At 40.5% G+C, this 24,705-nt stretch overlaps 1 protein-coding gene across 4 annotated transcripts in view; it reads left to right on the forward strand.

The window, feature by feature from the left end:
• LCOR (ligand dependent nuclear receptor corepressor) overlaps positions 1-24,705 on the forward strand; it is a 138,590-nt gene extending 113,885 nt beyond the window's left edge. For all 4 annotated transcript variants that reach the window (XM_047824942.1, XM_047824940.1, XM_047824941.1 and 1 more), the window contains one exon: positions 15,213-24,705. In XM_047824942.1, the coding sequence (XP_047680898.1) occupies positions 15,280-19,542 (4,263 nt within the window). In that variant the 5' untranslated portion in view covers positions 15,213-15,279 and the 3' untranslated portion in view covers positions 19,543-24,705. The remainder of the gene's footprint in view (positions 1-15,212) is intronic.

Genomic DNA, 24,705 nt, shown 5'->3' on the forward strand with positions numbered 1-24,705 from the left:
TATTATAAAGTGATTCCTGTTGTGAAGTGGTGAGGGGAACAACTGAATTACAGTGATAAAGATTAGAAATGGTTGAGAAAGCTTTTTCAAGCTTGTGATTGATCCATGTGTAATTCAACATGTAGGTTGAATTGATTTCTGATAATTTCTAATGGCATTTTATATTGAAAATGATGCTATTGTTGGTAGTTGCTTTAGATTATCTTTTAGTATTTAAAAGAAATGGTTATTAAAGTATTATTTATGAGAAAGTGCACGTGTGTGAGTGCGATTGGGGGAGGGGTAGAGAGAGAGGGAGACCAAAGGATTTGAAGTGGGCTGTGCTGACAGCAGAAAGCCCGAGGCGGGCCTCAAACTCACAAACCATGAGATCATGCATGACCTGCGCTGAAGTCAGACACTCAACCGAGGGAGCCACCCAGGCATCCCTTAATGTTTATTTATTTTGAGAAGGAAAGCACATGTTAAGGGGAGGGGCAGAGAGAAAGGGAGAGAGAATCTGAAGCAGGCTTCATGCTGTCAGCACAGAGTCTGACTTGGGGCTCCATCCCACAAACCATGAGATCATGACCTGAACCGAAATCAAGAGTCAGGTGATAAACCTACTGAGCCACCCAAGCGCCCCTTAGTATAGTATTTCTGTCTTCTTTCTTTGGCTAATTCTGCCTTTTGGTCCGATGTTTATAAATTTGGCAATTTTGTTGGTTCTGTAGGCTTACTCATTGGGTTCATTTGTTCTCCTTACTCAGTTATGACACATGTTTATAGAACATTTTTCTGGAAACCTAATTATCACTTCTTTGTAAATTTTAAAGTTACAACTGCTTGTTTCTTGGCACTATCCATTCCAAACGGGTGGCCAGATCAATATAGTTAGGATTATAATCTAGCATCTCATAAGTAAATTTATTTTAGTGATTCTGTCTTCAAATTGATATTTGGCTCTCCAATTATATTTTTAGAAAGGGCTTATTACTTCTAACCCAGAAATTTCTTTTCTGGTTCTGTTGATACTTTGTTAAGACACAGAGTCACTGAATTAATTTCAAGGTGTAGGAATCTGGGAGATTGCATAAGGGAAATGAAGTGGAAAAAATGGAAAATGGTACAGCTTTCTGCCATTTCTTGACTTGTGTAGGTGTTATTTTTTCCATTAGAACTGTCCTTTTCTGTCACCATAGATTTGTAGTGAAATGTAAAAACATGTAACTAAGTCATATGGTGCTAGACTTCGTCGCTGAAATGACTGAAAAATCTTTTTTTTTTAATAGAAAGCATTTATTAAGTAACATGATAGATAACTTCTTGTATTCTGAGTGTACCCTTTATCATTATTTGTTTCTAGTGGCAAGTATTTAGCACAGAATTTTATTCCTATTCAACTTAAAAGTGATTGGACTTTTGCTGTTTGGGGAGGAAATGGTAATGTATCAAACTGCATTTACAACTGGAGTAAAAAGACTTTATTTCAGAGTTTGGTGGAAAAGAAATGTTCTCAAAAGAAAACATTGTTTTGAAAGGTTGATCAGTGTTTGTAGTTAATAGTTTAAGCCATGATTTGGTTAGAGCTCAACTTAGAAAGTAAGAACCTGGGGAATAAGTGAAAATATATAAAAATTCATAAGTATTAAATCTTGAGTCTGGAGCTTTTTGTAGGCGTGTGAAAATACTATGGTTTGTTGACTAGTAGTTGTGAGATGTTAATTGTGCTCTTGCCAACCTTATTTGGTCAGCAGTATGAAATGATCAGGGATTATTTGGTACGTTAAATTCCTGTTAACTTGGTATTCTAGAAGGATCACTCATGTTTTCATGCGTAAAGTCTGAGTGGTAGCCTGAATGCTGTTTTGGCCTCATTTCAACTCTTAAGTCTATTAAAAATGCAATCTTCTTTTAAATGTGAGATAAATACACTGATTATATCTGTTCTAACATTGGGAAATACAATAGCAACCCTTATTGAAGACAGGTAAAAACCTTAGGTCTCCCCTTTGCATTGTAGCATTTTTCAAAGGAAAAGCAAATAGATCTGGATCTCATTTTAGATGCTTTTTATTTAAGAGAAGTCTATTTTTTCAAGTTTTTATTATGAACTGTATGAGTGTGGTGATACTTTTGTAAATACTATAAGGTATGTTAATTTTACGGTATTTATAATTATAATCTACTTCTGTTGTGTACAGTCTAGTTCTGTCTCGAATATTGGAGCACAAAGAGTCTTGGGGTTCATTGGATATAATCAGTCTCAATTAGAATCTGTATTTTAAGAATGCAGATGCCTGGGTTCTACACCAGAACATGTTCTGTATTTTCAAAGTGTTAGTGAAGGTTTTTGGTTTGGGTTTTTTCTTTTTGTATTTTTATTTTATCTATTTTATTTTATTTTATTTTATTTTAATTTTATTTATTTTTTTATTTAAAGTTTATTTACTTGTTTTGAGAGAGAGAGAGTGCGAGAGCAAGTTGGGGGGAAGGAGAGAGAGAATCCCAAGCAGGCTCAGCACTGTCAGTGCAGAGCCTGATGCAGGGCTCAAACTCACAAACTGTGAGATCATGACCTGAGCTGAGATCGGACACCCAATCAACTGAGCCACCCAGGCACCCTTCTTTTTGTATTTTTAAATTTTATTTATTCAGTAGATCTTTTTCTAACCATGGCAGAGACACATAACAAAATTTGCCATCTTAAGCATTTTAAGTATACAGTTTAGTGTTAAGTATATTCATACTGTTGTGACCATATGAAGTTTTGATTGACCCACGGATTAAATACTATGATTCATCCCATTCTAGTCTTTCATTTTTTCTTTTAATGAAAAACATGGAAAGTGGGGAGTTCAAGGGATCTGTCCTCCTCACATAATGAGTTGCCTCTAATAACTCATGACTCCAAACCATTTACACTGATGTGTGTGCCACTTTGGCACTCTTTACTCAACCTCAGAATGCGAACGAGAGCTTTTATCTGCTGATCTTTTTCTTTTAGATTCACTTTTAATTAAATCTCAAGTATTAATTCAGTTTCACTCTTGAGACTCACATTGCTTTTTTAGAAAGAGAACTAGGGGCGCCTGGGTGGCGCAGTCGGTTAAGCGTCCGACTTCAGCCAGGTCACGATCTCGCGGTCCGTGAGTTCGAGCCCCGCGTCGGGCTCTGGGCTGATGGCTCAGAGCCTGGAGCCTGTTTCCGATTCTGTGTCTCCCTCTCTCGCTGCCCCTCGCCCGTTCATGTTCTGTCTCTCTCTGTCCCAAAAATAAAAAAAATAAAAAAATAAAAAAAAAAAAGAGAGAGAACTAAATCTATATTATGAAATTACCAGTTAAGAGATTACATTAGAAACTTATAAATTCATTGTTAAATAGAAGCATTGTTGATTTGGTGCCAGAGGAGGTGAATCTTGAAGAGTAGGTAAGGCCTAAAGAGGACAGGAGAGAATCTCCCAAGAGACAGAATTTGACGGGCCTGGTTTAAAGTGCCATCACTTCTCATTTTTCATATGTGATCTTGAATAAGTTACTGAGACTTTCTGAGCTTCAGTTTTCTTATCTGTAAAAGGAAGCTTGTACTACCCACCTGCCTCAGAGATTTGCTGTGAGACTCACATGAGATTCTGTATGTTAAATACTTGGTACTTTGCCGGGCTCTTTGCAGATACAAAAAAGAAAGAAAGTGAGAGCATCTGGCAGGAGGTAACGTAGTGAGGGGCAAGGAAAGTGAGAAAGTCCTATTGAAATTTGTAGAGGAAGCCATTTGTATTGATTAGAACTTTGAAAGAGGCAGATAAGTCTGTAGTAGACAGGGACACTGGGCAGCCAGTCTTATTTTAGCTCTAGTCAAATACATAAAATCTTGGAACTATGATTAAAACCTGGAATGCTGATTTTCTGCATTTCTTGGTGCTGTTCCAGGGGAATATTGTCAAACTATTAGTCATTCTTTGTTTCTTTTCAAAGACTAGAATAAAAGTTGTTAGAAAGTAGATGCTTAAGATTAAAAATTACAAAGCTGTGTAGAATATATCTGCATTTCCATCACTGAGTTTTTTTTAGAGTCAAGCTTGAAATTTTACGTGCTTCGAATAACAAAATGTAAAGAGCTAAGTGTGGGAGTGTGAGGATGGGTGTGTACGAATGTGTTTAATCATCAAACTTTTCGCTTTCCAGTGAAAGAATTTGGGGAATCTTCTGTCAAAGATTTAGTGATTTTTAGTTACACTCTTCTCAAACTGGAGTTCTGAGCATTTCAAACATAAATCAGATCATAGCTAGTACAGTTTAGACATGTTCATTCCAGCAAACATTAAATCGACTAGAAACATTTTTGCCAGGAAAACTTGGCAATGTATCTCTAACTAGGTAAAGATGGATTAAGAAAATAACTAGGATAGCAGATTCTTGTGAGGTGCTGGGAATTGGTGAGTCTGTGTAGACCAGTTTTTCAAACTGAATCAACAGATTGAGATTGTTAGTCGGTTTTAAGATCAGTTTAGTGGGTCCTAACCAACATTTAAAAAAGAAATACAAAGAAAAGGAGAGCGCATAGCTATAAAGGGTAAATACTGTTTCATTGAAATGTATGCCATACATATGAAAACTGGGATAAGTGGACTGTGTCATTTTGTAAAGTATATCTGTTTCTGGTTTGCAGTCAAAACTCCAGTGGCTTTGAAGACCATTATGTAAACCATACCCTTTCATCCTGGTTATTCTGGTACCTTGGAGAGCATACTAGCAACCTCCTGTGTTAGGAGGCTTACAGTTAGGAGCCTACACCTTTTACTGTCTGACCTTCGAAATTCCCTTCTTCCTTTCCCTGCCTTGTTGATTTGAGCTCATTTTCTTCTTTTTTCCTATGCTGATTTCAGTTCCCTTGAAAAATGTCTTGGGAAAATTATTTTTATTACATAGGAATTTATTTCGTTATTCATTGCTTACTTATGCCTGAAATTATCTGAGTTCCGTGTTTTAGGCAGAGAATCTACTGATTCTACTAAAAGGACCTAGGTCCTGTCCCCAGAGAATGTTCACAAACCAGTGGAGGAGACAGCCATGTCAACCATTCTGTTACCATGCGACATAAGTGCTATTTAATAAAAAAAAAAATAAAAACCGTGAGAGCAGAGTAAGAAATGCCTAACATGGCCCCCAGGAGAAAGTGTCAGGAAGCATGGAATAGGAGCAGTGGGAAGTTGACAGAATTTTATGTAAAAAAAAAAAAAAAAAAAAAAAGGTTGGATTTGGACTTTAAGAAGATGGCAGTTCTGGATAATGGGAAGCAAACTAAAATGAGAAACTAGTGGCAGGGAGCATAGAATTATACTGTTATTCAAGGAAAGATGAGTCAGGGTAGTTGAACTGGATAGTGTATTGGAAGCAAGAGAAATGACGTGACCTGAGGGTAAGGAGTGAGGTGTGTGTGTGTACAGTTAGTTACATTTTGTCTTCAATATTCCTGAGTGAAACCTTGAATATACAGATGATTCTGCTTAGTTCATCCCACTCCAGCACATCTCCATCAGTATACTCGAGTTTCCAGAGAGGTGAAGTGTTCGAGAATGATGAAGGAGTGAATTCCAAGAGCACTCCAGAATGGTAGCTCTAAAAATGCTTGTTTATCTCTATATGTTAAATTTTAAAATTACAAACCTCCTCTAACATTCATGAGGTGAACAAGTGATAAATGGCATTAAATTTTGTATAAGGTACCCTAGGAATCCTTTTTTAAGGTTTTACATTTTACAAAGTGATCTAGAGTCTTTAGATGATTAGCTACTACCTAGGAATGCTATCCTTGTGTCAATTTTAAGTGATTTACTATATGACAGCAAAAGTAGAACTTTTCCACTTTTAAGGCTTATCCCATAGATTTGTATGGTTTCAAGAATAGAGATTTAAGAACCTCAAAGGAACATGAGAAAAGTTAGGATATAGAAGATTCCCTAGCAATCATGAAAAGCTTGGGATACTATCAAATATCTACTGCGTATTGAGCAAATATAATCTGCTAGTCTCCCTCTTCCTTTCACCCCCAAAGAAACTAAGAATATTTGTCAAAAACATACCACTTTATTTCTGGAGAGGAAAGAACATTGTGTTGCTGGGATCTGTCATGTGAACTGTTAAATGTCCTCTTGTTTGTTTTCATTTGTGTCAGCTCCCCACGCCTCCTTTAGACCCCCCCTGTGTGTACACACTGCCTTGAAGGTGGTGGTGTGGGTTTTGGGTTTACAGTTATTGTTGTTATTGCTATTATTACAAAAGAAATATATTCCCGTTGTAACGGGAACCTTGTCTGGATGCCAGGGGAGCCATGTACAGTCTTTGGCCTTACTGGGCCTTGACAGATGTTTTTTTCCCCCTCAACTCTCTTTAAAAGAGCCCCATGATACCGTGCATTTTCTCTCAGGTGGGGAATGAGCACCTTTTTCTGTTTAAGCAGTGCTATTTTTCCAGTCCATCATTGTCCTGCTCATTTAAATTGGGAATGAAAAGGCAATTTCACCAAAGAACAACATAGATTTTAATCCTTTACCTGACTAAAAAAACAAAAAGAGAAATAGGCCTGTCTACTAGCTTGTCATGAGCTCTCATGTAATCCTGACCTTTTAAAATGTCAGTTATGCTTTTACGATCCAGATCTCTTTTCAGTCTGGCTTTACTAACTCAGGCTGGTGACACACTTTTTTTCATTTCGAAGCAGCCCAAGGCAGAGGTCTATCCTTTTCATTTATTATTATATTATTTGTTAAAGTGTTTTCTAAGAATTCTTAGTTATAGTTCTCATTATATTAATAATTTAGGTTTGTGCTCTCACCAAACCAGTATTTAGTTATATCACTTAGGGATATTTCTTCCCTCACTTCCAGGAACTGTTATTTTTTAATCTATGCCGTCCGGTCCAGAGTCCCATGTCTTTCACTGCTTATGAACCCTCCCTCCTTTTCTTTAAAATTAACACCCAAATGTAGTTGCTCTTACATGCATAGTCTTACCTGAGGTGATAGAAACAAAAATCAATTTGGTGGGAACAAAAACTTTATCAGACGTAAATAGTTTGACAGAAGTGTCTGTGAACTCACTACATTCCTAGAGAGGAGATGAAGGCATTGGACTGTATGTGGTGCTTAATGACCCTTTGCTCTGACTTCTATTCACCAAGTAACTTTCTGATTACATTTTGGCTTCCTGGGTACATTTTCCCATAGTAAAATGGGTGAAGATATGTTAAATAGGGATTTTCTTGATAATTATATTTTTATTGTAATTTAAGAAATTTGACAATCTGGCTAAATTGAAAAGAAATAGAAGATACAAGCCCTAAAAGGCTTATCTAATATTTAGATCTACTCTGAATAATAGCCCTCTATGAGAGATACTAAACCCAGAGATACAGAAAAGCTAGCAAACTATGGCTTTATCCTCAGTAAGCACCCCTGAAGCACCTCTCCTTCCCCCCATTTAGAGCATTCATAATTTTTTGAAACTTTGTTCCGCTCTGCTTCTAGTAAACTTGGTTAGGAACATAATAACCTTAGCTGTTACAGGGGGATTGCATGTCTTTTGTTTCAGATCAGTAGTTCTTAACTGTTTTCCACTTCACACCTGAACAAGATGCCACGCTGCCATCAGCGGTAGCTCTGGTTTTGAAAGCACAGGTGCGCGCGCATGCGCGCGCGCGCACACACACACACACACACACCCCTAAACCCCTACTCCTCCATGGTTCTGATCTCTGAGGAGTGATCATTCTCCTTAACCTCAATTTTGAGAGTTGCTTTTTCTATCTAAATCCATCTAAATTCTATTTCAGAGAATTTGGATGTCAGCTACATGGAAATCAGGTATAAAACTGCCTGATTTTAAGAGGTCACTTCCTCTTCTGTCATCTTCTGAACTTTATTTCTCAGCGTTTCTTTGTCACTTTGGTCTACTCTGCCCTTTTATGGTTTCTCCTAGTCCAGTTCTGTGGAAGGAAAACTTGGTTGTTCAGTAGTTTAGATGTTCAACTGTACTGTACATGGCTTTTAGAAAATCTGTATACCCCATGCTGCCCCTTCTCTACTCCACACACACATATACACATAAAATTTGTCATAGTCCTTGGAATATTCTTGTATCCAAGTATGGAAGATAACACGTATTGAGCAAATATAATCTGCTAGCCAGGGATTGATGCATTCCCAGTGCAGAGCAAGGACTTGGCAGTAGACTTATCCAGGCCCTTAAATATACTTATGTTTTCTGTGCTCAAAGGACCAGAGATAAGGAATTAGAGAACATAATTTTAGATTATTGTCTAGCAAAAAAATACAGTTCTTAGCCTTGAAGGGAACTCAGGGTGCATTTTTATGTGTTCTTGTATTTAAGTAGAAGAATCAAGCCAAATAAAAGTATATCTCTTTAACTATTTGGTCTACTCTGTCAAGTGTTGTCTCTAATTTTCTTCCCCCTCTGTTTTCCCGGGATTACCTTTTTCTGCTAAGATCAGCTCTCACCCAGACATCATTCAGTATCTTTATTGCTCTTTTTAGTCAAGAAGAATGTATTTTGGTCATCATTGATAATTGCATTTGCTATCGAGTTTTACTGGTAGTTAGCGGATACTGGAGAGACTACCTGAATCCATCAATCTCAAATTCTTCTAAAATTTCTTCTTAAAATTGTCGGTTCAGCTGTCTGCCACATCTCCTCTATTTGTTCTTTTACCCTAAAATAACATAAGCATTGACGACCCACCATTTATATTAACCACAGGAATGCTTTTCTTTGAGAATTTAAGTATTGTAGTATTGACAAAGTAGGCGAGTTCAACTGTGTCTAACCTCTGATCTAGAAAAACATCATTGAGTAAATCATTACAGATAGGGTTGTGAAACAACACATCACTCTTAAACTGTGCCTTCCAAAGTTTTTATGAATATTATCTTATCCTTTTACCACACCCTTAAGAATTAGGCATTGAGCAGAGGATAGAAAGACAAAGTGGTCAAGGTCATGCAGGCTATTTCTCTCCCAGGAGAGAAACTCAGGACTAATCCAGGGAGTTGGAAGTCAAGTTTCTCTCTTCTACAGCCCTTCCTTCCTTTTACTAGTCCCTGGGATCTTACTACTCTTTAGCGGAGGTGAGGTATTTCTGATTGATAAATAATTTACTTAACTGTTACAGAGTTCTGTTATTGAGCAGAAGAGACATGAAATCAAACAAGTGATTTTGAAATCTGTGATGAATTATTGTTCTTCTAAAGATCTTACATAGTCAGATGTGAAGGACATACCGTGATACCGACCGTAATCACTGAACTAAAACATAGTGCTTTCCCTTCAGTCGAGTTGAGTGAAAATGCTGCAGGACAGAAGCTTGCCCCTCTCTGGTTTACCTCCTTACTGCCTGAGAGTATTCTGAATCAAGGCAAATGCATATTTAGGCTCTGTCAAATGCCTAACACTGTAGGAAAAAATGGAATGACTGGAAGCAAAGGTAAAGACTAGCTGTTTAAAACTCAGGCAAAACTAGCCAGTTTTTAAAAACACCTGTTTTTTGTTTGTTTTGTTTTGTTAGAAAACATGAAAAATTGTGATAGAATTAAAAACTTCAGGAAGTTGAGGTTAATTTAAAATTTTTTAAATCCTCTGAAATTAAAATTCATCTAAACTTAGATCTTATTGAGAAAATTTCTAGAGAAAAACAAGGTAAGAACCTTGATAATTTAGGGGCGCAGTCAAAAGTGGTTTTATTACTATAGTTATAAAGTTAGTTATTATAACAGGGCCATTTAATGACACTTGGGCAAAGGTTAGTATTAATGTGAAGGTTGTCAGATCCAAGTGAAGCTGCTGGTCCACTTGCCTTCCAGACATCTCAGATTCAGAATCCTTTAACACCTCACCTCAAGTGTGTACAAAACAGAACTCATCAGACACATACATACCCCAACAGTCACCAGCCCCCAGCTTCATTGCCTGTGTTCCTATCTCACTAAATGATGCTGCCTGAGACTAAAACCCAGGAAGCATCCTTGATGCTCTCTCTCCTTTTTTGCTAAGAGAAAACAGAAGAGTGTAAAATGTGATCCCTGCCTAGTTGCTTACATCTCAAGTAGCCCAAGTAGCTTACATCTGCTTGGAAAGCTAAGAGAAAGACAAGTCAGTAAAGGATACAAATTATAAATACACATGATTTCTTATGATTGCCAATGTATTTACAAACCACTGTGGCTTGGAGTTCAGGAAAAGATACAGTCACTCCAAGTGGAAATGGTTTTGAAATGGCCCAGGATGTAACTGATAAAGAGCACCCTATTGCTTGCTCTGATGACCTGTGGTTCATCAGTACGTTCTCTCTCATCCTGTCTTTTTACCAGGAAACATACACAAATGACCCTTTGTTGATATCTCTTTCTTTTAAGCAAAGCTGCCATTTGCAATTTTAATCTTTTCATCTCCTGAGCTTCCCACCAGTAATCGCTGTAAGCGCCTCTTAAAGTTGCTATATAGCTTGTGACCGCCTCTCCGATGCTGTTCTTCAGCCCCCTGGTGCTCTGTTGCTGTTCCGGGTTAGAGTTCAGTAGGTACTGATAACGTTTCTGCAGTATGCCTTAGGTTTGAAGGCGCCTTCCCCTTGCCATGGTGCTGTGAAATAGGTACCTGCCTACCTACCTACCTACCTACCTACCTGTAGTTATTTGTTCTGTCTTTGGGGACTAAACAAGCCATATTGCCACAGCCATCGTTTCAGGGCTGGTTTCATGGCCCTTTGGAAGACTTGTTTACGTTAGTTGAGGTTAACTAAAATATTGAAGTACTACTATTGAAACATGGGATAGCAGCAGATCCAAGTCTCACAACCATAAAAGAGGTTAGATCTCACCTGTGGATGAATTATTACTCAGTTTTTTATTCTGTGTGGGCATCACTTTAGAAAAAATTGCTTTCTCAGTTTCCTTCAGAGTACTCTGTCCTCTTATTGGGTATCTCTTGATTTAATTAATCTCTAAGCATATTGGTTTTGTTTTGTTTTTTAATCTTTTTGTTTGTTTACTTATTCTGAGAGAGAGGGAGAGAGGTAGGGAGGGGCAGAGAGAGAGAATCCCAAGCAGGCTCCACACTGTCAGCGCAGAGTCTGACGCTGGGCTCGGATTCATGAAAAGTGATACCATGACCTGAGCCAAAATCCAGAGTTGACCACTTAACCTGACCCACCCAGGCACCCCTCTAAGCATATTGTTCACCCCAAATACTAAAGCCTACTTCCAGAGCACAGCCCTAAGCATGGAGCAGTGTCTAGAAGATTTTCACACTTTGATGATGATTGTGCTTCTCAAGGTGGGGACAACAATTTATCTCCAGTTTTTCTCTGCAGTAAGATGCCATGATATTTCTTAATCTTTTTTCATAAACCTTGACCAACCCCCTTTACCTTTTTATGTATTGCTAAAGTGCACTTAGAGAATATATTTTTATGCGTTGAAAAGGCAGTGATAGCCCACTTATTTGTAGGCACTTAGTAACATCAGGAACACCTCCAAAAACCAAAAACTGAGACATAAAGTCCTCTGAGCAGTTGAAGTTGTTAGAAAATCCATGTACTTTACTTAAACTATTCCTGAAAACATCATTTCAGAGCCTGTTTATTTTTACTTAAAGGACCAGTCTAGCACTTGAGATGTGGTTCGTCAGCTGTCAGGCAGAAACACTCTTGAAGGTAAAAGTAGGGCTTCGAGCCACAGCTACTATCTGGAAGCCAATAAAAAGAAAGATTTTAGTAACATACAGACTGCCAGCGTGACTTTTTCATGTTAAGGCAGTCAGATTTACTTAATTGAGTAGCTCCTAAAGCTATCAATGTATTTTAGTTCAGTATAATAAAAGTAATGGCTCAACTTTAATAATAGTGCACATGATAACCCCCCTGAGTCATTAAGAAAGAAGAAATTGTGTTCAGAGGAGGATATAATTTTTAAACGACTTCTATCAAAAATATTTTTAAAATTTTAAATGTTTGGTACTTGAAGTGTAAACTTTATGCAGAAAATTCACCTTAGGTTGTAAAAAAGCATTAATGCACATCTCTGAGTTATTTGTTACTGAGGTATGTTTAATGTGATTAGCTGACAGTAAAGGTAACTGATGACTTCGTAGTTTTTTCCTTTGCACTAATCCTAAGTGGAAGAGGGGGCACGTGCTCTATTAAGACCAAAAATGGTTACGTGTTTTGGCCAAGGTTACACAACTAGTAAGTGGCAGAATACTCACCACTGTTTCCCAGTGCTCTATCCTGTGACAACATATTATGCTATTGGTACTGTCTGATAGACATAGCGGCAGGGTATGTCCCAGAAGGGTCCTTCTGGGACTAATTTCTCTGTGAGCTACAAAGCGTGCAGCTGCATAAAGAGTGTATTAAGCTCCTGTGTACGTATCATTGTGTCTGAGAGTTGAAAATGACTTAACCGTCAGTCCCCCAAGGGTGTCACTGGTGTCTCCTCTTTTCTAAATTTAGGAAGGAGATATTTGCCATTCGCATACAGCAGGAGGAGCTTCTTCCTGTTGACCTTTCAGATGTTGCCTTTTTGAAACTTTTACTGAAGGACAATATATAAGCAGGAAAATGCACATATTATAAGCATACTGCCCAGTGAGGCTGTTTTCCAGTCGCCTTCTGTCTTGTCTTTTCTTTGTTAGATTTTGGCTCCATTGCCAGTACATAGTTTAAAGTTCACCATCACCGGGGCACCTGGGTGACTCAGTCGGTTAAGTGTCCGACTTTAGCTCAGGTCATGATCTCACGGTTGGTAGGTTTGAACCCTGCATCAGGCTCTGTGCTGACAGCTTGGAGCCTGTAACCTGCTTCAGATTCTGTGTCTCCCTCTCTCTGCCCTTTCCCCACTCGAGCATGCACGTGCTCCCTTGTGCTCTCTCTCTCAAATTAAACATTAAAAAAAAATTTTAAGTTCGCCATCCCCATGCACCTGTTATAATATTTCTGAATCTTTTTTTCCCTTTTTGTTATTTTCTTTTATTTTTTTAGTTTACATCCAACTTAGCATATAGTGCAACAATGATTTCAGGAGTAGATTCCTTAATGCCCCCTTACTCATTTAGCCCACCCCCTCCCCAAACCCCTCCAGTAAGCCTGTTTGTTCTCCATATTTATGAATCTCTTATGTTTTGTCCCCCTCCTTGTTTTTATATGATTGTTGTTTCCCTTCCCTTATGTTTATCTGTTTTGTCTCTTAAAGTCCTCTTATGAGTGAAGTCATATATTTGTCTTTCTCTGACTAATTTCGCTTAGCATAAAACCCTCTAGTTCCATGCACATAGTTGCAAATGGCATGATTTCATTCTTTTTGATTGCCAAGTAATACTCCATTGTATGTATGTGTGTGTGTGTGTCTGTATATGTATGTATGTGTATATACACACACACACACACACACACACACACACACACACACACACACACCACATCTTCTTTATCCATTCATCCATCAGTGGTCATTTGGGCTCTTTCCATACTTTGGCTATTGTTGATAGTGCTTCTATAAACATTGGAGTGCATGTGCCCCTTCGAAAGAGCATACCTGTATCCCTTGGATAGATACATAGTAGTGCAATTGCCGGGTCGTAGGGTAGTTCTATTTTTAATTTTTTGAGGAACCTCCATATTGTATTCTAGAGTGGCTGCACCAGTTTGCATTCCTGCCAGCAGTGCAAAAGAGATCCTCTTTCCTCTTTCCTTGCCAACACCTGTTGTTGCCTGAGTTGTTCATATTAGCTATTCTGACAGGTATAAGGTGGTGTCTCATTGTGGTTTTGATTTGTATTTCCCTGATGATGAGTGATGTTGAGCATTTTTTCATGTGTTGGTTGGCCATCTGGGTGTCTTCTTTGGAGAAGTGTCTATCATGTCTTTTGCCCATTTCTTCACTGGATTATTTATTTTTTGGGTATTGAATTTGATAAGTTCTTTATAGATTTTGGATACTAACCCTTTATCTGATATGTAGTTTGCATGAAAGAATCTTTTTTTCTTGGTTTATTCACAATTCAGTGACCAATTTCAAATTTAAAGTAGGCATCTGCTAAGACATGTAGAAGACTACGTTCTGTAGTCTCATGTAGGTCCTTTCAGATACCCATGGCACCGCTGACTAAAACTGCTGTCTTGCTAGTTGTGAAAATAAAAACATAGTGGAATCTTCCTTCATGAAGAGTAGTTTAAACAACAGATTTGACAGATAGTTTTGTTTTGTTTTGTTTTGTATTTAGACATGTTTCAGCAGCTTTTTACCACCTGGTCTTAAAAATCTCCCTGAGTCAAGAAAGGGGGAGCGCCTGTTCTTTTGTGCTTTGTGCTTTGTGTGTGCTTTCTGACATCTCACAACAATCCTTTGAAATATCAATACTGAGTTCCAACTCCAGATGAGGAAACCAAGGTTCAGAGAGGTTAAGTAATTTACCTAAGAGCCTGTAGATAGTAAATGTCAGAGCTAGAAGTAGAATGTGAGTTTATCATATTCCACAATCTGTGCTCTTTCCATTAAAAGCACACTGCTTCAGAGGCCAGAGGGGCGTGAGGAAGGTAGGAGGCCAACGTAGGCTGCTTATAATTGCATCTTTCAGTGTATTTGAATTATGAAATTATTGATCTCTATTTCTCATTGCCCCAGGAAGGGAGCAGAAGGGTTCCTGTATTACTGTTTGCAGAATTATAAGTCTAACCAATTAGTCATGCTGAGAAACCATGTTAAAACTATAATTTCCCTAAATATTTCCAAACTAAGGTTTGCAATATAGTGCGTCTGAGTTTTTGTCAGTGTTGTGGGCTTACAAATCATTGATTATTTAACAGAAATACCCAGGTCTAAAACAAAAGTATATGTTGACCAACTGGAGTTAATGTAACCAAAATTTTATTTTCCAAAAAATTATTTTCAATGATATTTCTTCTCTATATGATAAAAATAACTGTGAAGGATCTCTTAAAAGGTATGAAGGATGTTACTGAAATTTGAGAATATAACAGGGCTAGCCTTATATTTTAGTTAGGTAAATACCCCTCATTTATGGAATCAAATTTACCTGGGCACTTAGAAGCAGTTTTAGAGTGTCCATTCTCTTTACAACATGAGTAACGTCTGGTGAATTTCATAGGGTGAAAATTTTCTTTGGAGAATGACCATACTAATTTCTTCTTTCTCTTTGTCTGTCTAGTGAGAATTCAACAGAGGCTCTAGCAGTAGATTCTAACAATCAGTCGAAGTCCCCGCTGGAGAAGTTTATGGTCAAACTGTGCACTCATCATCAGAAGCAGTTCATTCGTGTTCTGAACGATCTGTACACTGAATCCCAGCCAGGCCCCGAAGACCTGCACCCTGATTCTGGAGCAATGGATGCATCCACTTGCAGTGCCGGCTGTGCCCAACTAGGCACCAAACATAAGGAAAAGGATGCTGTGTGTCTCGATAGGGAGTCTCCTACTTCTGTAGATTTGTTCGTAGACTCATCGGACTCTCACAGCCCTCTACGCGTGACAGAACAGGCCCTGAAGGAGCCTCCTCCCGAGATAAAGTCTGTAGATGGGAGAGAGAATGCCTTGGCTGTTACCCAGAAAGATTCCTCTGAACTTCCAACCACTAAACCTAATTCTGGTAGTTCAACGGATAGTTCCACTCTGGGATACCTCACTGCATCTAATTCTTCCTCATTAAACTTCCACCACATCTCTAAGAGCTTGGAGGGGCAAACCACTGGACAGGAGCAAGACACAAATGTGAAAATTCGCGAGGATGGTAAAGACCATATGCAGAGCTCAGCTTTAGTAGAAAGTCTAACTGCAGTAAAAGGGGCAGCTGAGAATAGTGAGGAGAGCAACAGCTGTATTATTTCTCAGAGAAATTCATTCAAATCTTTATCAGAAGAGGCTTGGGACTCAGGGTTTACGGGGAATTCACCTAGAACTGCTGACAAAGAGAACGCTTTACTGTGTAGCTCAAAAACACCTTTGCGCCAGGAGTTAGAGTCCAGTGAACAAGATTCAAGGCCAAAGCAAGAGAACCATCTTCACTCACTAGGAAGAAATAAGGTGAGTTATCATTTACATCCCAGTGATAAGGGCCAGTTTGATCATTCCAAAGATGGTTGGTTAGCCCCCAGCCCTATGCCAGCTGTACACAAAGCATCTAATGGACATTCACGAACCAAGATGATCTCGACCTCCATTAAGACAGCTCGGAAAAGTAAAAGGGCATCAGGGTTGAGGATAAACGATTATGATAACCAGTGTGATGTTGTTTATATTAGTCAGCCAATAACAGAATGCCACTTTGAGAATCAAAGATCAATATTATCCTCTCGGAAAACAGCCAGAAAGAGTACTCGGGGATACTTTTTCAATGGTGATTGTTGTGAGCTGCCAACTGTTCGCACACTGGCCAGAAATTTACACTCCCAAGAAAAAGCGAGCTGTTCAACCCTGGAGCCGGAGGCAGTGGTCACTCCCAAGCAGACCCTTACACTTTCAGCCCCTGGACCCGCCGTGGATGTGCAGCATCCCAGAGACGATGACCACGGAGAACCTAGTAAAGAAATAATCTCCCTTAAGGAAGGAGACAGAGATGCTTCCTCGGAAAAGGAATCTCAAGAGCCTGAGGTTTGCCCCGTGACAAATAAACCAAATCCGAGCAGCTCTCCTAGGTCAAAGGAAACAACAGCCTCCAGCCTGGTGTCACCTCTCCCTGTTCACCTTCCCAAAGAGGACACGCCAGAAGGCAGCTCCATGGTCTCAACTCCCGCAGCAAGTGGGATAGCTTCCCCTGAACGAGACCAGCAGCCAGTCGAACTGCTGGAAATCAAGGAGGGGACTGTCACCCAAGACTGTCACCTGGTTTCCTCTATTGAGAGCACTTCTGAGGGAGGCAATGAAGATGTTGTTTCCGGGCCTCATTCTTCTCCTGAAACAGTCAGTAGAGAGGAAGGTCCTCCTTGCTCAGAAAGTCAGAGTCCTCCAGTGGGCTTGGAGCCTCCTCTGAGCCTGGGAAAAGCTGAAGACAACCAAAGCATCAGTACTGAGGCTGAGACTGAAGACACTCAGGAGCTAGATACCGACCCACTCTTGAAGGAAAGCAGCACTTTTACTAATGAAAACCCCAACGAAATTGAGGAAAGTGAGACAGCAGGTGGTACAGGAAAATTAGAGGGACAGGGCAGTAACGTAAAACATTCTTCAGAAAGAGATATGTGTGATCAAAACATTGACTCACCCGAAGAGAATCTGGACAAGAAGAAAAAAGTTAAAAAACTCCCCGAGGCCTCTGACAGGTGCCTAAGAAGTCAGCTTTCTGATCCCTCTTCTGCTGATAGGTGCCTAAGAAGTCAAAGTTCAGATTCTTCCTTTGCTAGTCCTGAGATCAAGGTTTCCAAAAATCCTGTTATGAAACGTTCTAAAAAGGAAGGGGGCCCTGGTGAGACAACACCTGAGAGTCTTCTGGCTGACGGTTTCCATACAAAAGCTTTGGAGGACACTGAAAACCCAGAGGTCCATGAAAAGCCCTCTGAGAAAGATGCCGAGCAGGAGGGCAAAGAAGGTGGGATCATCACCAGGCAGACTTTTAAGAACATGCTGGCTAAAGAGGTCAAAGGGGAAGAAGGAGGTATTTTCCCCCGTGGTGATCCCATAACCACAGTAGGCCAGACCCTGCCTGGAGAAAGACTGGAAATCTATGTTCAGTCTAAGTTAGGTGAGAAAAATGCTCATGCTCCCTCAGAAAATATTCCATGTACTTTCCCAGAACAATCAAAAGAGAAGCCAGAACCAATTCCTGCACACGATACGGAGGAGGTTGTGAATGAGGTTGGCAGTGCAAACACCCAGCATAAAGGTGACCAGAGCGATGTGCCATCCAGTGCACGTGGCTTGTCAAATAGTGGAAGTGGTGATGTGGCCGGGCCCCCACAGTGCGTCCCGAGGCTTACAAGACTGACGTCTTCAACTTACAACCTAAGATATACTCATTCTCTGGACTCCTTGGACACTGCAAAAGTGACTTCAGAAAAGGAAGCAACACAGGGAAACCCAATGCCAAAGGAAAAGGAAGCTTCAGAGAGTGGAGATCCCTTACATGAGGATGATGTGGACACAGTGGTAGATGACCAGCCAAAGTTTGTGGAATGGTGTGCAGAGGAAGAGAACCAAGAGCTTATTGCCAGCTTCAATGCCCAGTACATGAGAGTCCAGAAAGGTTGGATCCAGTTGGAAAAGGAAGCCCAGCCAACGCCAAGATCAAGGAACAAGTCAGATAAACTAAAGGAGATTTGGAAAAGCAAAAAAAGGTCACGGAAATGTAGGGGTTCGTTGGAGGTTCAAAAGTTTTCTCCTGTTCAGATGCTGTTTATGACAAACTTTAAGTTATCTAATGTTTGCAAATGGTTCTTAGAGACAACTGAAACCCGGTCTCTGGTTATCGTGAAGAAGCTCAACACTCGTCTTCCAGGAGACATCCCCCCTGTCAAGCATCCTCTTCAGAAATACTCTCCTTCCAGCCTGTACCCCAGTTCACTACAGGCTGAACGCTTGAAAAAACACTTGAAGAAATTTCCTGGAGCTACTCCTGCTAGAAACAATTGGAAAACACAGAAGCTCTGGGCTAAATTTCGAGAGAATCCTGACCAAGTGGAGCCAGAGGATGGCAGTGATGTCAGCCTCAGCCCCAATTCTGAAGACACTGTAGAGGAAGTCAAGGAAGGTAGAAATAGCCATCCTCCCACAAATTCACCTACCCCAGCCAGTACTCGGATCCTCAGAAAATACTCCAATATTCGAGGAAAGCTCAGAGCCCAGCAGTGTTTGATCAAGAACGAGAAAATGGAGAGCCCATTTGGACAGGCTGTGGAGAGTAAACAGAGTTGTAAGAGTGTATGCATCAACCCTCTGATGTCCCCTAAGCTGGCCCTGCAAGTGGATGCAGATGGGTTTCCCATTAAGCCCAAGAGTACTGATGGAATGAAGGGAAGGAAGGGGAAGCAGATGTCTGAAATCTTGCCGAAAGCCGAAGTGCAGAATAAACGCAAGAGGACAGAAAGCGGCACCGCTCAGGACAGGAAGGACAAGGGACCTGCGGTCAAAGCCAGCAAAGAAAAGCATAGTGATGGATCCACCAAAACCCCTGCTGCCAAGAAGCCAGCTGCAAGGGACAGAATCAGCCAACTGCCCAAAAAGACATCCTTGAAAGAGAATAAAGTGAAGATCCCCAAAAAGTCCCCTGGGAAGAACTGCCCTCCCTCCAGGAGGGAAAAAGAAAATACAAACAAAAGACCCGCTCAGCCAGCCGCCTCAGACACAGTGACGAAACCTGCAAAGCAAAAGGGGGCAGGTGAATCCTCTTCAAGGCCACAGAAAGCCACCAACAGGAAGCAAAGTAGTGGAAAGGCTCGGGCCAGACCCTTGACAAAAACCCCAGAGAGCAGTGCGGCCCAGAGAAAGCGAAAGCTGAAGGCAAAGCTGGACTCTTCCCATGGCAAACGGAGACGGCTGGACGCAAAGTGATCGCCAGGCTGGTAGCCGAGAGTTAAACTGTCCTACAGAAGTAACCCTTCGTTTTGCATTAACTAAACCTGCTTTTATAAGCTTATCCAGCCTTTCAAATCTGCAGTTAATGGAGAACATCACAATTTAAGATGTCAGAAAAATGTATCTCAGATGGAGAAGGGAACTTGCAGAGTCTTTCTCTGAGGCTGAGTAAGGGAAGTTATATATTATATTCTGGTTGTTCCTTGGGTTTTAAACTTGGAACCAAGCAGTTTTAGTTTTTAAAAGTACAGTGCCTTATTTATCCTTTTTGTTTTTAAATTTACAAAAGCTAAAAAGCTGATCTATGTGATTAAAGGCTTGTATTTTATACTTGATGCACAAGCACTTGTACTGTAGCCGAGAAGACCACCATCATGCACATAAAAGTAGCTTTTCAGCAGCCACCCTGCAGTGTCTGTACCTGAACAGACACTCCTCTTTGCAAACCCTAGCAGTGAACTTCCCTCTCTGTCTTGTTTGTTTGTTTCAATGATTCTCGAAAGCTAAACCAAATCACTTTTATGGTATGTAGAGAATGCAGAGGGAAATTATTATTATTATAAAAGATGAATATTTCTGTTACCCCTTTTTAAAAATTCATATTCTGTTCATTATTGGTCACTCCTCTCACTTTTGATCCTTTGTCATTTGAAAAAATGTATTCTAAATTATGTGCCCATGGGACAGAAGATGTGTCACATGGTGTTAATATTGGGTTAGGACCTCTAAAAATTATTTACATCCCCCAAGTGATTTGCATTACTGATTCTTGCCATCCTTTTCATTTTTGGCTTGCAAGCTTGCTAGCACTCTAACGAGGTTTTCTTCTGACTTTGGGGGAAAAAATGTAGGCTTTTTTTTTTTTTTCATCTTGTAACTGTAACTTGACAATTAGGATAAGAGTGACTGTTCTAATATTCTTTCTTACCCCGAATACTTCCATATTCAAAGAAAGCCAGGTTGTTATTTCCAGTAATAGAAAAGTTTAAGAGTTTGTGCATGTGCATTTGCCCGTTATTAGCCACAGATGTCTCCCAGCCCCGGTTCTGCAGTAAGATTCTTTGTCGCCATGCAGTGTGCTAGGGCGTTCGTTCATGAGCTGGGTAATTAGCACAGGCCAGATGGTTTAAATGTGGCCCAGGGTCTCTGTGAGTATCCCCAAAACAAGTTTGGCATGAGGCTCAGAAAGGTCTAAACAGCACAGAGTTATGTAAAGTTCAGAGCAACTTTGCTGTTGGAGGAAGCAGCCCCGTCTCATAGTGGGCCTGCAGCGCTCCCCCCACCTGGAGCTGACGTTCAGCTGGTGTGCTCCAGTGTGAACGTACATGGTTAGAGTGGGTGTTAGCATTCTAATTGGTTAGTGCCATACTGGTAGTTAATGCTTGTGGTATCACTCCCGCCTCTATCACGTCAGGCTCTATTCCATGGCTCAGAATTGAGAGCTACGGTGTTTTAACTAATGTTGTTTGCCTTTCCTGAGTGACGCCTGAGGTGGTTGCATGGGCTTTCCCTTGATGCCTGTAACATTGCTCTATTATAACACAGTGTGACTTCCACATTTCCACTGGGCCACTCTACAAAAAAGGCTTGGTTGTTAAAGCTTCAGCCAACTTCTCTAACATGCTCCGTCACAGAAGTAGGCTTGTGTGGACAGGTGCCACCCTGTCTGTTTTACTAAAAGTTTTCCATTTAGATTGTTCAGATCTGTTTAGGTAAACCCGGGTGGACTTTTTTCATGTATAGTTCAGCCAAATCATGATAAAACCGGCCTTCTACCCATTCTGTGAAAAGCTTGCTGTATATAATGGAAACTTCTGATGACTGGATAGGACTGGAGAAAAGCATGTGATTCATGGGAAATTGAAAATTGCATTGAATTTCATAGGTAGGGAAGCTTACTATCTTCAGTGAAGCCTTGACTTTTTTTTTTTTCCCAATGTCTCCTATCCCATGAGTCTCTTTTTTTCTTTTTAGTATCTTTGACTTTGGCCATTCAAGAGCTACCTATATTAATGAAACTGCTGAGTGTGTATGTTGGCAGCCCTTTCTCAGCATTAAGTTGCACAGAAGCATTAGTATGTTTTTGAGTAGGTTTGGTTAATCTTTAAAAGTGGTTTTAAAGTTAAAAAAAAAATATTTTCATATAGTCGTCACTGGATACTGTTTTTGTGGTGACTTAACCAGCTGAGGTCTGCCAATGTGACATGTGTGGACTCCTGTGCGTATACTCAAGGTGCCCCCTTAGCTGCACGTAGACTGCATTGTAGCGGTGCTTGGATTAACTTAGGGAGAGGTGTGAGGCAGTGTGAGTGGGTGGAACTCTTCCAGTTTCGGGTCTGTCATCCATTCCATTACTTTTCTAAGTGCTTTTTCATTTTAAAAAGCTTACTTCAAGATAATAGCCTTTTCTCCCGTCTTAGGCGGCATTTGGCGAGAGGTATGCATGTGTATGCCTTTTTTTTATACACTGCAGTGGCTCATCTTTAAAATCAACTTACACTTTATAGTAGTAACTGCATTTAAATAGACTGGGATTCTACATAATTAGAACACTTAAAAGCTTAGAATTATTTTTATATTTGTTGAATCTCATTTTTGCTGATTCAGTTAATTTTGCTAATAGAAGAAAGGAAAACAAACAAACAAACTTGAGGGCTGCCTCTGGAACACCCTTTTACTCTTACAGCCGATGCTGGCAAACCTGTCTCCTAGACACCTCCAAGCCAGACTTGGAATTGACTCAAGTTCCCCCTTGTTTCCCCTGTCTCACAAAGACCTCCTTTTTATAGCCATCTTCACAGTATGGCTTGCCACCAGATGCAAAGGCAATCTGTCCCACATTCCAGATTCCAAATTAAGAAAAAAGAAAACTCTGCTCCTGGGCCTATACTCTGACTGTCCCAGTGTTGGAGCTGAAGTTGATGACCTGAGAACGCCGGTATTACCTCTGAGCTTCTGGGAGAGCTGCAGGATGCCTGCGGAGCAATGACTGAAGCTCTATCATAGCTCCCCAGAGCTGGGCCCTCTTCAGGAGACCCATTTTCTGTCCCCCATTTTCTAGCCCTTCAGGCTCCCTGGGTTTGGGAGGACAACATGGAAACTGCTCCCCAGTCAGGGTCCAGAGCCTCCCTCATAGCAATCTTGCAGCACAGCAGGAAGGCAATGAACGTTTAGTCTGCTTTTAAGGCTTCCCGCATTGGAATGTCACTGGTGTGTGTTCATCTGCAGTTGCTAGTCCCTTGGATCCCTTAGGTTAATTCTGTTGCATCTGTACTTCATTAAAGATTTTTACACAAGCCTTATCTAAAAACAGTAATCTTGGACTGTGGGTTTCATCCTTGCAGTAGTGGGGCTAGGAGAGGTGCAGGTCCTCGTCTCTTCATAGGTGCTTCTGAGGGGCTCCTCTGTGCATCACACGCTGTTCAGATAGGACATCAGTGAAACACATCACTTCAAGACTGTTGCTTTGAACTGAGGTTTGGTCTCTTTCCTGCCTTGTGGTGGATTCGTGGTGAGGGCTGAAGCTGTCACCCCCCCCCTCTATGGGCAGCATTCCTGCTGATTGAAGGACCCGAGAGCTAAGTGGGAAAGACAGCATGCTACATGATGCAGGTCGGAGATTCTGTAAGTACCACCATCAGCAAGGCTGGTGGCTTGTCACCGCACCAGGGACTGTATTGGAATTTCCCGGGGTGCTAGGCCGAGGAGCCACACCCATTCCTATTGGTTTTCTGTCAGCCCACACAAACTGTCATTTGGCTTACAGAGGATCAAGGGTCTGCAGAATATGGGCTGGTCACTCTTTTGTAAATAAAAGTTTATTGGAACATAGCCATGCCCATTTGTTCGTGTATTTTCCTTGGCAGCTTTCCAGCAGAGTATCATATTTATAGCAGAGACCAAGGGCCTGCAAAGCCTAAAGGATTTACCGTCTGGACCTTTCAGAAAAAGTTTGTTGACCCTCCTTGCTTAAGAAAATAATCCTTTTTCACTAACAAATTTTGCCTGATTGATCTTCTCCTTTCTTTGTCCTCCCCTCCTCTCTGTCCTCTTCTTCTTTTCCCCCTTACCTCAGTTTTGTTCTTCTTTTTACACTTCTTTATTTTCTCTTGCTACAGAGGAGACACGGTATATTGCTATAGCACACTGACTGCCATCTCCTGACTCGTGAGCTGCCGTAGCCTCACACCTTCCTTCTTAGAACCGCCCGTCACTGCAGCCACAGTGAGGCCACCGTTAGCCTCAAGAGTCAGACCCCGTGAGCAAACAGGGCTTCAGAGTTGTAAATGTGGCCTGGCCTCTCATTTCACTCAGCCTTTATCATAGACTTGACTCCGGCCTCACGTCTTGTTTGTTCCTAAGGTAAGCCAAGATTTGGTTTTTCTCAAAATTAGTTGAGAATACTGTGGTATTCTCATTTACATATTTAGATACGGAAAAAGCCTTTTCACAGAAGGGAAAACAAAGTCCAGTCACTAACCCAAGGTATTTATTATGTAATATTTTGGGCCAGCTTCTAGGAAAATAAAAATGCATCAGCACTGATATTTTTTTAGTCATATACTTTCCTTTCAAAATTATTTTATTAAAGGCAAGCCAGCAAATGAAAACTAGGAGCTTTGAACGTGCTTTTAGGTAAGAATAGAAAATTGGGGCATATTATGTAACCTGAGTGTGACTGAGAAGTTGTACATTATATCTTTGGATCAAATCCAGTCAGCTTCCAGGCTGTTGGTCTTCCCCGTCCCCCAGAACTCAAGGATAAGCTTCCATACTGGTTTTTTCCCAAAGGAAGTTGAATGTCATGCCAGTGAAAAAATTTCTGTCAGTGGCCCCAGAACACTGATTATTTCGGTTATTTTGAAACAGACAGTTATCGTTTTGACTTCTCAGCTATTAATTTTTGTCTTCTTATTGCTTGATACCCACTGAAATACTGGAAATTTTTCTGTGAGTATAAAATCAGGTCTATAATCACATCAGCAAGGCAGTCCTCACACCCCAGCAGTAAGTATTCTTCCCTGGGCTTGCTCCCAAATCCTTTTTCAGGGAAAAAAATGAAAATAAAAAGATTATTGCATTTAAAACAAGCAGAATTGGGGCGCCTGGGTGGCGCAGTCGGTTGAGCGTCCGACTTCA

Source organism: Prionailurus viverrinus, chromosome D2 (assembly GCF_022837055.1).
Source record: "Prionailurus viverrinus isolate Anna chromosome D2, UM_Priviv_1.0, whole genome shotgun sequence".
Taxonomy (NCBI): Eukaryota; Metazoa; Chordata; class Mammalia; order Carnivora; family Felidae; genus Prionailurus; species Prionailurus viverrinus.